General features: G+C 34.9%; 1 protein-coding gene across 4 annotated transcripts in view; it reads left to right on the plus strand.

Moving 5' to 3' along the window:
• N4BP2 (NEDD4 binding protein 2) overlaps positions 1-14002 on the plus strand; it is a 66863-nt gene that overhangs the window by 25506 nt on the left and 27355 nt on the right. For all 4 annotated transcript variants that reach the window (XM_031943303.1, XM_031943299.1, XM_031943301.1 and 1 more), the window contains 4 exons: positions 1797-1921; positions 3630-3718; positions 5277-5353; positions 7386-7541. In XM_031943303.1, the coding sequence (XP_031799163.1) occupies positions 1797-1921; positions 3630-3718; positions 5277-5353; positions 7386-7541 (447 nt within the window). The remainder of the gene's footprint in view (positions 1-1796; positions 1922-3629; positions 3719-5276; positions 5354-7385; positions 7542-14002) is intronic.

A 14002-nucleotide genomic window follows, 5' to 3' on the forward strand; every position in this document is an offset into this window, starting at 1 on the left:
CTCTAGATGCAGAGGGCATTTCCATCCCAAGTCTATTGGAATTGCCTTGAATCACTACATTATTGAAAAGAGCCAAGTTCATAATTGCATAATCTTCTTGTTGCCATGTATCTCTTAGTTCTGCTCACTTCACGCAGCATCAGTTCATGTAAGTCTCTCCAGGTTTTTCTGAAATCATCCTGCTGATCATTTCTTATAGAAGAAAAACACTCCATTACATTTATATATCATAACTTATTCCAGTTGATGGACATCCACTCAGTTTGCAATTCCTTGCCACTACAAAAAGAGCTGCTACAAACAAACAAAAAAAGTTATTCTTTAACATGAAGAAATTTTTGAGTTTCAAATTCTCTTCCTCCAACCCCTCTCCTATCTCTTGAAAAGGCAGCCATTGTATCCATTATATATGTGACATCATGCAAAACATTTAAATATTGCCCATATTGTGAAAAAAAGCAAGAAAAATAAAGTGAGAATTTGCACTCAATTCTATCAGTTCTTTGACTGAAGGTGGATTCTTTAAAACATCATGAATACTTTGGATCTTGAATTGTTGTATTGATCGGAGTGGCTAAGTCTGTCACAATTGAACACAACAATATAGCTGTTACTGTGTGCAATGATTTCCTGGTTTTGCTCATTTGACTTTGCATCAGTTCATGTAGATCTATCTTCGCAGGTTTTTCTGAAACCATTCTGCTTATTATAGTACAGTGGTTTTCTATCATAATCTTATACACAACTTGTTCAGTCATTCCCTAGGATAAGCAACTCCTCAATTTCCAGTTCCTTGCCACCACAGAAGGAGTTGGTTCTTTTCCTCTTTCGTTGATCTTCCTTTTTTCTTTTTATCCAATTATTTAAGCCTGGTTCTTCCCTCTCACATTGCCCATCTGTGATAAATTTTAAAGACTTGTCACTTCTATCTCCAAAACAGTCTGATACAGAAGAAAGAGCAACGGCTTGAACTAAATATCCTTTTTGCATGAGCACTGTGTACTTTCTTGAAAAATTTAAATATTGTAACTAAAACAGAATACCGAGCTCTTGCGTAGCAGATTATTACTATCTCAAAAGTTTGCTTGTGTGCATTTGTCATTATGTATATAGTTTATTAGACTATCAGCTGCTGAATTTAACCTTCATTGGTTTTTAATATACAAAGTATTCAAAACAATCTTAGTTTTAATCTGCTAATTATTAAAACTGTACTAAGTAAGCACCTTTAGAAAACTATTTAAAATACTGTGTTAATATATTAACATCTTTAAATCATCACATAATTTGTTATTAATACTTTTGGAACAGTTATGGGATTTATGAAATGATATTAAGTCCTTCTCCACTTTTGATCACTTTAGTTTAATCCTTTGTTACCTTGGTTTCTGTTTAATATATAACTTCCCCTAAATTCTCTTTGTCTTCTACTTCAGTTGATTCCACACATCCAGTATATCTCATAGGTATAGGAGTGGAAGTATCCATAGGTGATATGTCCCATGTCCTTGACAAACTACTAAACCTTCCTTGATAATTCTAAAATTTTAAATCTGCAGATTTTTACTCTGAAAGTTTTAAACTAGATTTCTGAGGGATAAGTTACACAAAGAAGCATAGATAAGTTTCCCCCAGGAATAAACTTCCTTTATTCTTTAAAGACTGTTGCACTATCCTCATCAAATAATATTCTCTGCATTTTATATCTTGGTTATAGACTTTCAGAAGGAAGATTTGAAATTGGGAAGCTAATTTAAAAAAATAATTCCACTGATTAAATTTAATTTTAATTACAGGAAATTGCTAGAGGAGAATCCTAATGGAGTTATACTTAGTTCAGATGATTTTTTTTACAAAAATGGACAATATCAATTTGATGGAAATTTATTGGGTGAAGCACATGAATGGAATCAGAAACGAGGTAAGATGCAAGGACATTAGATGCTTGGTGGTATTAAAATTAATTTAAAGGAAAGAGTTATTGTCATTTATACATTGAAGCATCTGGTGCTGGTAAAGGAAATGTTTGCCTATATTTTTATTATGCTGTATAAAGCAAGATGTATGTAGGCAAACATAGTTTTAGTTGCTTTGTTCCTAGAACTCCCTGCAAATATATTTCTGGTATAATCAAGACGGGCCATAGTCATGTCAGTATCCCCCAGTTAGTGGATCAGAGTCTTTAACAGAATTATCAGCCAACCTAATCTTTTAAAGGAATCTTTTTAGCATTAGCTAAAGCTAAAGTAACTTTTGTTGGAATAGGTTTTTTTTTTTTTTAATAATAGCTTTTTAATTTTTCAAAATACATGCAAAGTTAGTTTTTAACATTCACCCTTGCAAAACCTTGTGTTCCATATTTTTGTCCCTTTTCCCCACTTTCCTCCCCTAGATAGTAAATAATCCAATATATATTAAACATGTGCAATTCTTCTATAAATTTTTCCATATTTTATCATGTTGTACAAGAAAAATATGATCAAAAAGAAAAAATAAGAAAGGGAAAAAAAGGCAAGCGAACAGTAACAAAAAAGATGAAAATACTGTGTTGTAAACCACCCTCAGTTCCCACAGTGATCTCTCTGGGTGCAGATGGCTCTGTCCGTCACAAGTCTATTGGAACTGGCCCGAGTCATCTTGCTGTTGAAAAGAGCCACGTCCATCAGAATTGATCGTCACATAATCTTGTTGTATATAATGTTCTCTTGATTCTACTCACTTCACTTAGCATCAGTTCATATAAGTCTCTCCAGGTCTTGCTGAAATCAGCCTGCTGATCTTTCTTATAGAACAATAATATAACATTCATATAGCATAATTTATTCAGCCATTCCCCAACTGATGGGCATCCACTCAGTTTACAGGTTCTAGTCACTACAAAAAGAGCTTGCAGATGTGGATCTTTTTCTGTAATAGGTTCATTTTTTGGGCACAAATTTCTGAAGAATTAATTTTTAAGACACTTTTCTGTACTATATGGGAAAATTGTTATTTCTTTGGAGATGTTGTAGACAAGTTTAGAAACCTATTTTGACCTTGAGGCAAGTCCCTGTAGAGGAAATATTTTCCTTTGCTTTCTTGATTAGCTCTTGAAAAAAGGAAAATTAGAATATGAAAGCACCTATATAAAATGAAAAAATGAAATGAAAGGAAAACTTTTAAAACTCCAAATTCTTTTATCTTAAATTGTATCTGGGTTTTTAAAAGGATTAATGTTCTGTGATGTTCCAAACTTAGATTGATACATATAAAAAAAAATCTCTCTCTCTCTCTCTCTCTCTCTCTCTCTCTGTATGTATATATATATATATATAAAACATTTGTGATATATGTAGATCTTATTTGGTTTTAAGTAAAAAATTTATTTTCTTTTGATTGGTATTTTGGCATTTTATGCAATTTTTACATTAAAGATAAGTTAGATTATGTAACACTTAAAATGTTTTTGTAGTTTTATTTTCATTTACAATTTTGTTTACACTCACAAATTTGTTGTTAATTTCGAGTGCATCAGTATACTGTTAGATATTTCCAGTATTTCAATTTTAATTAAAAAAATTCATGATATACTGAATGTCTGCTTGCTAAAAGATTATTCTGTTTTTCATAAATGTGAATGTATCTTTCAGCTAAAGAAGCATTAGAGAAGAAGGTTTCTCCTATAATAATAGATAACACAAATCTACAGGCATGGGAGATGAAGCCGTATATAATTATGGTTAGTATAATAATTTATTAAAAGTCTATGATAGCAGGATTGATGATTACTGCTTTTGCATCTTCTCCCCCCTTCCTTTACCCAAACTCTTTTGATGAATGGATAGGTCGTGTGCTTGGCTTCTGAAGACCTGGGTTACATTTAATTTGTGACATTGGGCAAGCCATTTAACAATTCTAAGCTTCAGTTTTTTTCTTTTGTTAAAAGGAGAGAACAAGACTTTTACCACTACTCTCATGGGGTGGTTGTAAGAATCAAATGAGAGAAATATATACTGCTTTGTAATCACAAAATAGCATAAGGTATTTTTGTTTAATGCCTTTCCCACTATTCTAAAATTTCCCTTGTGTGCTAAAGAAAAATCCTTTGAATACAGTTGGGTCTTGATTTATAAGTAAAGACAGTGTTATACTGTGGTAGTTGATGCTTAGAACTTGACTTTCTGGGCAAGACATTTTTGGAGGAGTCTTCACCCTAGGAAGGAACATCATTTCTTTCTTTTCCTTCCTATGATTCCCTGCAAATATTCACTGGCTTCAGAGTGCTCTCTTACTTTCAGAGAGAAAATCAAGAGCCTTGAGAAATGATTTCTTCCCTGTTGGCTCAGCTGAACTGTGTCATTGTATAAATGGATGGTTCTTTTAGTTTTTTTTTTAATTTAAAATTTAAATGCAGATATGTTCTTTGTCCTTCTTTTTGTTAAATTTCCTTTGCAGGTTTTTGTAGTGTTCCCTTTCCATCCTCTGTACTGGTATCACTTGGATATAACGACTTTCCCCATTACGGTTTCAATATATTGGGAGTTGGCCTAAGTAATAAATTAAAAGGGAAATTTTGGGGCATTTTATGCTTAGGCCAGCAGATGGCACAGAAAAAGTTTAGAAACTCAGAAATGCATAAAATCCATGTATAGTATTGTATAATATCAACATATTTTATCTTTTAATACCATAATAATTCAGCCTTCTCTGATATAAAAGGAGAGCCAACCATTTTTACACAGATTTTCTAGATCATGTTGGTTGATCTAACCTCTAATTCCTGTGATGTGGAAGGGATAACAATACTATATTGGTTCCCTGGTCTATCCTATCTCTACTTACCTACTCACTATAGGGTATCCACTTGAGACATTTGATTCTTGGAATGACCATTGTTGCAAGGACTTTGTTTATTTCTATCCCATGTTTGGCCCCAAGGTTTTTGAATGTATGGGGGTTTGGAATTAAATAGAAAAAGAGTCCACTGACTTGTAAGAAATTGAGATGAATAAAGTACAGTTTTCTGTGCTTTGGGCAGTTGGGAAAAGCCTTCTTATGTTGTATAGAAAAGTTTCTTGTAAAATTGCATTTTGTTTTGTTTTTAACTTTTTTCTGGATTAGGCCCTTTTTAGAATTAATCACCTAAGAATATCATTTCTGAAGCATGTTTTAAAAATTACTGCTTAGTTTTATATCTATATCATGTCATAGAATTTTAGATTTGAAAGTTACGTTAGAGATAATAACATTGAATTGTAAACTTTTAGAAATAAACATTTATATTTGCTTTTATTTAGTCACAAAAGCATAAATATAAAGTTCACTTCCGGGAACCGGACACATGGTGGAAATTTAAACCAAAGGAACTTGCAAGGTAAAAACTCTTTTTGTTTCTCTCATGATATTAACAATAAGTCCCTTTTGATTTCTACCTTACAAATGAGTAAATCCAACCTAACTAGTCTCCTGTTGCTATTCTTATAAACAGTAAATTATGTTTTTAATTGTGTTCATTATCCTTCTGGTTTTGAATGATGAGTTTGCTATATTGTTGTCTTTTAATTTAGTAGGCAGAATAAAGAATAGTCCATATTACATACAATCAATGTTTTGTTACATTGAGAATAGCAAAAATATACCCTTTAGCTATCTTTTTTTGTTTGTTCTTTCTTTCTTTGTTTTTTCTGCAAAAATTGAGTATCTGTACCCTTTAGTTATGTATCTTTTTTGTTTTCTTCTCTTTTTTTCTTTTTCTTTCTCTTTTAATTTTTATTTTCTCCAGTTACATGTAAAAAAAATTCACCTATCTTTTGGTTATACATGTATATTCATTTTTTAGTAGAGGTAAGTTACGATTGATCAGTGTCTGTCCAGTTTGATCCACTCTGTGCCTTGCAGCTTGCCACTTTTTCTTCTGTATTTAATCTATTTTCTACCTTTCACAACTATTTTTAACTAGAATTTACCCGAATAAGGAGGACATCGAGTATGACTTGTCCAAGGGTCATGTACTGTCTTAGTGGCATCCCTTAGCATACTTTTAGTATTCTTTTCCATCTCAAGATTTTAAAAATTAAATCTTTTAGATTATTTTTGCTATCATACCTGATGTGCATGCATAATTGAGAACTAAGTTGTCATTTCAGATTGAATCAAAGTATGCCATGATTTGTACAAGTGTTTCTTCTTATTTAGGAAAATATTTCAGCAAATTTTCCAATAAGGCAAATTTTATTTGAAAGAATCTTCCTTTACAGAAATATGTGTTCCATGGATGTCTTTGAGTGTCACTTTGGACAAGAAACTCAGTCCTCATTTTCCTCATGTGGTCTCCAAAGTCCTTCCAAGTTATATTTATGTTTGTAGAAATACCTATATCTATATATCTATATATCTATATCTATCTATCTATCTATCTATATATATATATTTATAGAGCTGTAATCATGATCCTGCATGCAGATATATTCTCACTAATTGTGTACAAGTGATGACAAGAAATGGTAATGAAGTATTAAAAGTGTCAGTCCTTCCTCAGCTTGGGAAGGTTTTGATCATATGCTCCATAGTAAGCTTGTTGAGGACCAACCCAGCTAAGTTCATCCTGCTAAAGGATTGCTTATCTGATGGTGAAATTTTTAGTTCAGAGCATTTAAAAGAAAAAGAGTGTGTGGTGTGGGTGTGGGTATGTGGTGTAGTGTGTATGTTTTGAGGGTAGTGGGCTTGATTTGTTTCAGTGATAGAAGTATACACATGGATCTTGAAGTCATAGATCTTTGACATGGTGCAGGTATAGATAATGGAGAATTCACATCCTGATAATAGAAATAGTGAGTCAAAGTATTTTAATATATTTGAGGTGAATTATGTTATTAAGTGTACTTATTATTACAGGTGACAATCCATGCAACCTTCTTATCCTGTACATATTGTCAACATATTAACAATATTCAAAACATTGATCATTTGGAGTTTAATTGTAATACATAATGCTAATTGGAACCAGACAGTTCAGTTGGTTTCAGAAAGGTATCTTTGTGAGAATATTTTTACCTATGATTCATCTACACCTAAAAGACTTAAAGCAAAATAGAAATGTCAAGTTTGTGAAAGCATTTGGAAATGATGCTGGCCACGAAACATGGTCTTTGCCATTTTTTTCTGAGTCATAAGTATTTTGTATTTGGAGAAGCCTTGTTAAACCAGTAAGAAAGAATATAAGACCATCAGAAATCCTGAATTAAGGGGAAAATAAGTGAGAATTGAGTAAGACAAACTCACACTGCATAATATCGTTTTGGTTTTTCAGAACAAAAATTGCCCATCTTCATAATGCTTGGCTGAAAACTTGTGTTTTGTTTTGTTCTTTTACATTCCCTCTTTTATTTCTGCTCTGATTTTTATAGACGCAATATTCATGGAGTAACCAAAGAGAAAATAGTAAGAATGTTGGAACACTATGAACGTTATGTTTCTGTGACACATGTCCTGGATTCTTCAGTTCCAGATAGACCAGAACATAGTGAGTTAAGTGAAACTTCTTGTCAAGATGAAAATATTAGGTAAGTTGAAACTTCTTGTATACTTGGAAATCAAATTAAGTAAATTATATTTTTTGTTTTTGTTTTTTAAATAAAAGATGGTTTTAAATTTACTCTCTTTCTTCCTTCCCCACCCCCTATCTCCAATCTTCTTTGGCAGATTATTGAGTTATTTTCCATGGAGGATCTTTTAAAATATAGTAGATATTCATTATCTTTAGCTCAAATGGAATAAAGGGAGTGGAATATGAATACTTGCCATAATGGACAGGCAGTTGGAGTTAGACAGGGTTGACAGCATCAATGTATTGCTTATTAATATTTTTAATTAATTAATTTCCTATTTGTCCTAGGATTTATACAAAGTAGCATGGTCATTGCTTTTTAGATGTTTCTTATTTAGACAGACCAACAGCAACAGAAATTTATACAAAGGACAGCAATCAATTGAATAAATCAGTGAATTAGATAAAGAATTACATAAAGAGAAAAATCTTTTCAGTGTTAATGATAGCTGTGTGGGAATTGGAAATTTCAACTAGGTTCTCACAACATGAGTATTTTAATGTACAAAAAAAAAGTTTATGGAAATAAGTTGTCTATGAAATGATGAACTTTGGATATTAGCTCTCTTTTCTTTCTCTTCCCTTTCTTTGGGCTGCTTTCTTTTAAATGGGATTGAGGGGATGGGAGATGGAATTCAGAGTGGTCATTCCTTCAGTGCCCTGTGTCCCCTTGTGCACTTCCTGGAGTAGTGCTTTTTGAAGCATTGAAGCCCTCCTTTCCCCCATTATCATTCCTTTTTCACCACAGGATGCCTTCTTTTTACACTTAAAAGAGAAGACTGCATCTTCACACATTATCTCCAGAAATCTTTCCCTCTTCTTTCCATTCTTTCTTCTGTCTTTGATTCTGTGTTCTTCTGGAGCTTGTTTCTCCCTTGACATCGCAGCAATCTTTAATTTCTCTCTTCGGCCTAGCTGTATTCTAGGGCGCACTCCCTCCTCATTTCTGCTTCTCGGAGCTCTGCTCAGGGGCCTCCCAGAGGAAGTCTTCCTGATCCTCTTGGCTACTTTGTGTATGTTTTGTACTATCTTGAAGTTCTCCTGATTGAATGAAAGATTCTTGGAGGCAAAGACTAATACTTTTCTTTGTAGCTCCAGTGCCTAGCATAATTTGCTACATGGCAGGTGCTTAATAAATGTTTCTGTTTTTTCTTTCATTCTTTTCCTTATTATGCTCCTCCCATAGTTTATATCTATCATCTATCCTACTTTTCAGTGCTAAATACCTGGAGTGTTAAACTACTCTGTTGTCATTTCCTCACAATGCACTCAGTTCTCAACCCTGTCCTGCTGAAACTTGTTCTTTCCAGTTTTACCAACCACATATGGACCATTAGCTCCATTTTTCTCTCAGGACTGAGCTTCCTTCTGAAGCTGTTATAATATATGATGCTTATGACCAATAATATATGATGCTCATGACCACCTGTCCTGCTGGAGAGCCTCTTGTCAGATTTGTCTTCTTTACTAAGCCTGCCTAGTAGGAGCTCACTCATCAGCTGCCCCCTAAATATGGGGGGCTCTTTATGCCATCTCTTTGTAGTCTCTCCTTTATGATCTTCTCTGTTCCAATGGCTTCAGTGAGCCTTCCTCTCCAGATGACTGTGAACTCCAGGCCCCCAGCACCACCTGTCTGCTGGACACCTGCCCCAGACATCCCATCAGTACCTCAGACTTATTTCATTGCTTCCAGTTCTATGCTCTTGTTTTATCCTTGTCCATTTTGTTTAGGGAAAAGTCTTGTGTTCATCTTTAGCCCCTTCCTCCCTCTCCCCTCCCCCCTCCCCCCTCCCCCAGTTCAGTCAGTTGTCCTTCCATAGTATGTGGCCTCTCTCCCTTTTCTTTCCCTGTAGACTCCTTTTTCCCTATGTTTGGACTTCACCATGTTTGACCCCTGCATGTCAGTGGCTCCTTTCTGCTTCTAGTGTCTTTCCTCTTGACAGTTTCCCATTTATTTCATATCTGAATGAATCTTTTGTGAGTGTGAGTGCTTCCTCTGATAAAATTCTATTTTATGCCTGCCATCCTTAGACCTCTTTGGAGTGTCTGCTTAACCTGTACATGGTTCTTCCTCTAGATCAGTTTCTTTTTTTTTTTTTTTTTTTTTTTTATTTAATAGCCTTTTATTTACAGGATATATACATGGGTAACTTTACAGCATTAACAATTGCCAAACCTTTTTTTCCAATTTTTCCCCTCTCCCCCCCCCCCCCCCACCCCCTCCCCTAGATGGCAGGATGACCAGTAGATGTTAAATATATTAAAATATAAATTAGATACACAATAAGTATACCTGACCAAAACATTATTTTGCTTTACAAAAAGAATCAGACTCTGAAATATTGTACAATTAGCTTGTGAAGGAAATCAAAAATGCAGGTGTGCATAAATATAGGGATTGGGAATTCAATGTAATGGTTTTTAGTCATCTCCCAGAGTTCTTTTTCTGGGCATAGCTTTCAGTTCATTACTGCTCCATTAGAAATGATTTGGTTGATCTCGTTGCTGAGGATGGCCTGGTCCATCAGAACTGGTCATCATATAGTATTGTTGTTGAAGTATATAATGTAGATCAAAGTTTCTTAAACTGTGGACTGTGACCCCATTTGGGGCTGTGTAACTGAATGTGGAGGTCATAAAATTATGCTTTATTATCAGTAAATGTTTGATATGTATACTATTTTATATACCTCTGTGCCTAGGATTGCATAAAAATTTCTCAGGTGAAAAGGCTTGTGTGTGGGAAAAGTTTAAGAATCCCTGCTCTAGATCTTGATATCTGTGGGCATCAGTGTGGCACAAAGACTGCCTCTTTTTGCTCTCTTTTTCAATTTAAAATTAGCCTAACTTTTCTTCTGGTAATCCATGTCTTAGATGGCATATTTTGACATTTATTTTGTTCTTGATAGTTTGATCTGGTCCAATTCCAGCATCCTTGTATCTGTCTCTTCCCTCCTCCCCCCTTTTTTCCCCCCCTTGGCAAGGCACTTGGGGTTAAGTGACTTGACAAAGGTCATACAATTAGGATGTATGAAGTGTTTGAGGTCAAGTCCACCTGACTCCACTGTGCCATTTAGTTGTCCCTCTCTTATTACTTTTTAAGAGACATTATTTAACGTTATTTTTAGGAATCTTTGTTGGCTTGGAGCCATTCAGTATCACCAAAAGAATATTCTTGTTTGAGAAATGGGCTTTAGGGCCTCCAGCCAGTTGAAGACACATTCATTCTTCTCACTATCTCAAAATAGAAAAAATGTACAAAGTAAAGTAATTTCAATTATAAGATCAAGAAAAAAAGTAAGAAAAGCTTTCCTACAAAATTAATCTTCTAAAAATAGCAACAGAAGGCAACTTAACTGACCCATATTTTGAACATTGACTATTGTAATATCTATCCTTATCTTTCTTGGAAATGATCTTTGCTGACCCCTTTAGGGAAAACATTTTACTTGTCCAACCCTGTGATGGCAAAATGGGCAGCCACACTGGAGCAGGACCCAGGAACTAAAGGTAGCCTTAAGCGCCACCTTTTGCACAAAGCCTTTACTTAGCCTCTTAGTCACTAATGAGATCCTTTCCATATTCTCTACTTATCTCCTTAGTATTTATTTGTATTCTCCATTCATTTGTATATAACTTGTTTCCCCCATTAGAATATAAGCTCCCCATACAAATTATTTCACTCCTTGTATTTGTACCTTTAGCACCCTGGCACATACATAATGGACACTTAATACATTCTTGTAAATTGAAAGGGAAGGTTAAAAACTAGGATGCAGTCATCTAACTATAAAGTTTTCACCTGGCAGGCATTCAGCTGTGTTGCTCCTAAACCCTTTAATATGAAGAAATAATTGAACTTGGCCATTCTTTCTGTTCAGTAGAAAATGTGCAACAATGGCTGTGACAGGGATCAAGCAATGTGAGGGCTTTGTACTGTTATGCCACAGTTCTCTTTAATTGTCCTGACTCAGTTTCCCTGCACTAGTTTCCCTTTTTGTCCTGACTGAGTTTCCTTAAATTGTTCTATCTCAGTTTCCTTAACTGAGTTCTGCCTCAATCCCCTTAGTTTAAAACCCTGCTCTGGTCCATTAAGACTGAGAACCATTTGTTCTAAGGTTATAAATTGTCAATGTGTGAGACTCAAGATGAAGGGGAGATCAGACTTCCGACTCCTAACTCTTCTGTCCTCAAGAATTTATAAAACTACCCCTCTAAAATATTCCAAAAGATAAGACTATCCTGGATACCTCATTGACATCTTTACTTCTGTTTATTCAGACATCCTGACTCTGGCTTTTTGTAAGAATTTATAGCTTCCTCCCCATCCTGACAGAACCAAATGGGTCTGTGAAGAAGTTTCCCACTTCTTTCCCCTTCTTTGTTTGTAAAAGGTATATAAGGATTTGGGATTCTCCCATTCATCGCTGGATACTTTGAGATGAGAGTCCTGTCCAATCAATTATGCTCTCCAATTAGTAAAATATTAAAAACTCTCTAATCTCTATCCTGCCTCACTTTCTATGGCATTACATTACAAAGCAAGTTAGAACAAAAAAAGGATGGTAGAAGAAAGTTTAGATGTAAGCTTGGCCTCCAAAGAGATAAAATAATCATTGAGACCCATAAAAGAGAGAAAAAAGGAGTAATCGTCAATTGGTGCTATAGTTGACAGAACATGGAACTGGGCATCAGGAAGAACTGGATTTAAATTGTGCTTCAAACATTTTCTGGGCATTTGTTTGTAAAGTGATGGGATTGATTGATCTTATGATCTATTTGTCATGTGCTTATTATGTGGGCCAAATACTGGGCTAAGAATTGGGAATACAAAGAAAGGCAAAAAGAATCTTGACCCCAAGGAGCTATATTCTAATGATGAGGGTGACATGTAAACAAATATATACGTTTAGGTTCTATACAGAATTGATGAAAAATACTTCAGATGGGAAAGCTCTGGCAGGTGGGGTGGAGGTAGTTGGAAGAGGGTCAGAGACTAAGAAAGCACCCCAGCACTGTTGGAGCTGTTGTTTAAAAAGAAGTCAGCGATTATGAAGAGAAAGAGGCAGCTTTCTAGGCTGGAGGGGCAGCCAGAGCCTGGACATGGAGACACTGTGTGCCAGCATAGCTGAAGAAGGTCTAAGAAAACAAGGAAGGCAGGAAGGGGCCAGCTTGAAGATGCAAACTTCTTCCAGTGACATAAATTGTAACCTATCTCTTTCTGCCTTAATTATATTTTTAACCAAAATAAGTAGAAATTGTAATGTTCTGGTTAGCTTTCTGGAGGTCTTTGGACCAGCCTTTGTTTCAGCTGAGTAATCACCATGAGAATAGCCAGAGATAAAGTCCAAAAGTCTTTATTGTCTCCTTCACAGTCTGTCTCCTTGCCTGGAGCTTGGCTGGCTTTCTGGAGGCCCTTCAGATGGGTCTTGTTCTCAGTGGGGGAAGCAGGAGGACAGGACAGCCACCACAAGGCTGATGAAGATGGAATGTCTCTCTGAATCTGGGAATTTGAGCTCCAGCCTCCAGTCTTCTGTCTTCTCCGAGTCTGTGTCTGGCTGAATTTGTCCCATTTTCTATGCTCTATTACAATTACATCATTACAGTATACCAAATATGAACAATTATTATATCACTAGGGCAATCATATTGAAATAGAGAACTCACATGCTAGGTAACCATTATCTTATAAATTCCACTGAGTTAACACCTTGTTTGAATCAATTATCCTGCCCTTTACAAGAAATGATCTTAGAAAAGTCAGTTTTTGTTAAATGCAATTCAGTTTCTTGCACAAGCAAAAGTAATGCAGCAAGAATAAGGGAAACTTGACTGGAAAAACTTTTCATCAAATATTTCTGAAATCTAAAATTTATAAAAAATTAATAATGTCCTCTAACACCAAGAACCATTTGAAGAGTTAGTATTTGTAATTATATATATATTTGTTTATATCTAGGATAGATAGATAACTTTAAAGTTTATAGAATGCCTTAAAAATATCTCATTTGATCTTTGCAATCCTGGGAGGTAGGTGCTATTATGCTCATTTTACAGATGAGCAGACTGAGGGAGGCAGAAGTTAAGTAACTTGCCCAATTACTTAAATAGCCAGTAAATGGAGTTAAAAATGTGGACTTAACTTGGGTTTTTGTGATTCCAGTTCTTTTGTTCTTTTCATTGCACTATCTAACTGTCCAATTCTCAGATAAGTCATTGAGGCATATGAAACGATAGTTTTCATAAATTTGGAGCTGAAAAGTGCCCTAAGAGCCATCAAATCCAACCCCATTATTTTAAAGATAATGAAACTGAAGCAAATCATGGTTAAGTGACTTCCACAGGGTCATACAGATAGTAAGTGTTTGTCAGGTTGAGAATATAGGATTTTCTTACTCTAGTTCTTGCTTTCTGTTG

This window comes from Sarcophilus harrisii, chromosome 6 (genome assembly GCF_902635505.1).
Source record: "Sarcophilus harrisii chromosome 6, mSarHar1.11, whole genome shotgun sequence".
Classification (NCBI taxonomy): Eukaryota; Metazoa; Chordata; class Mammalia; order Dasyuromorphia; family Dasyuridae; genus Sarcophilus; species Sarcophilus harrisii.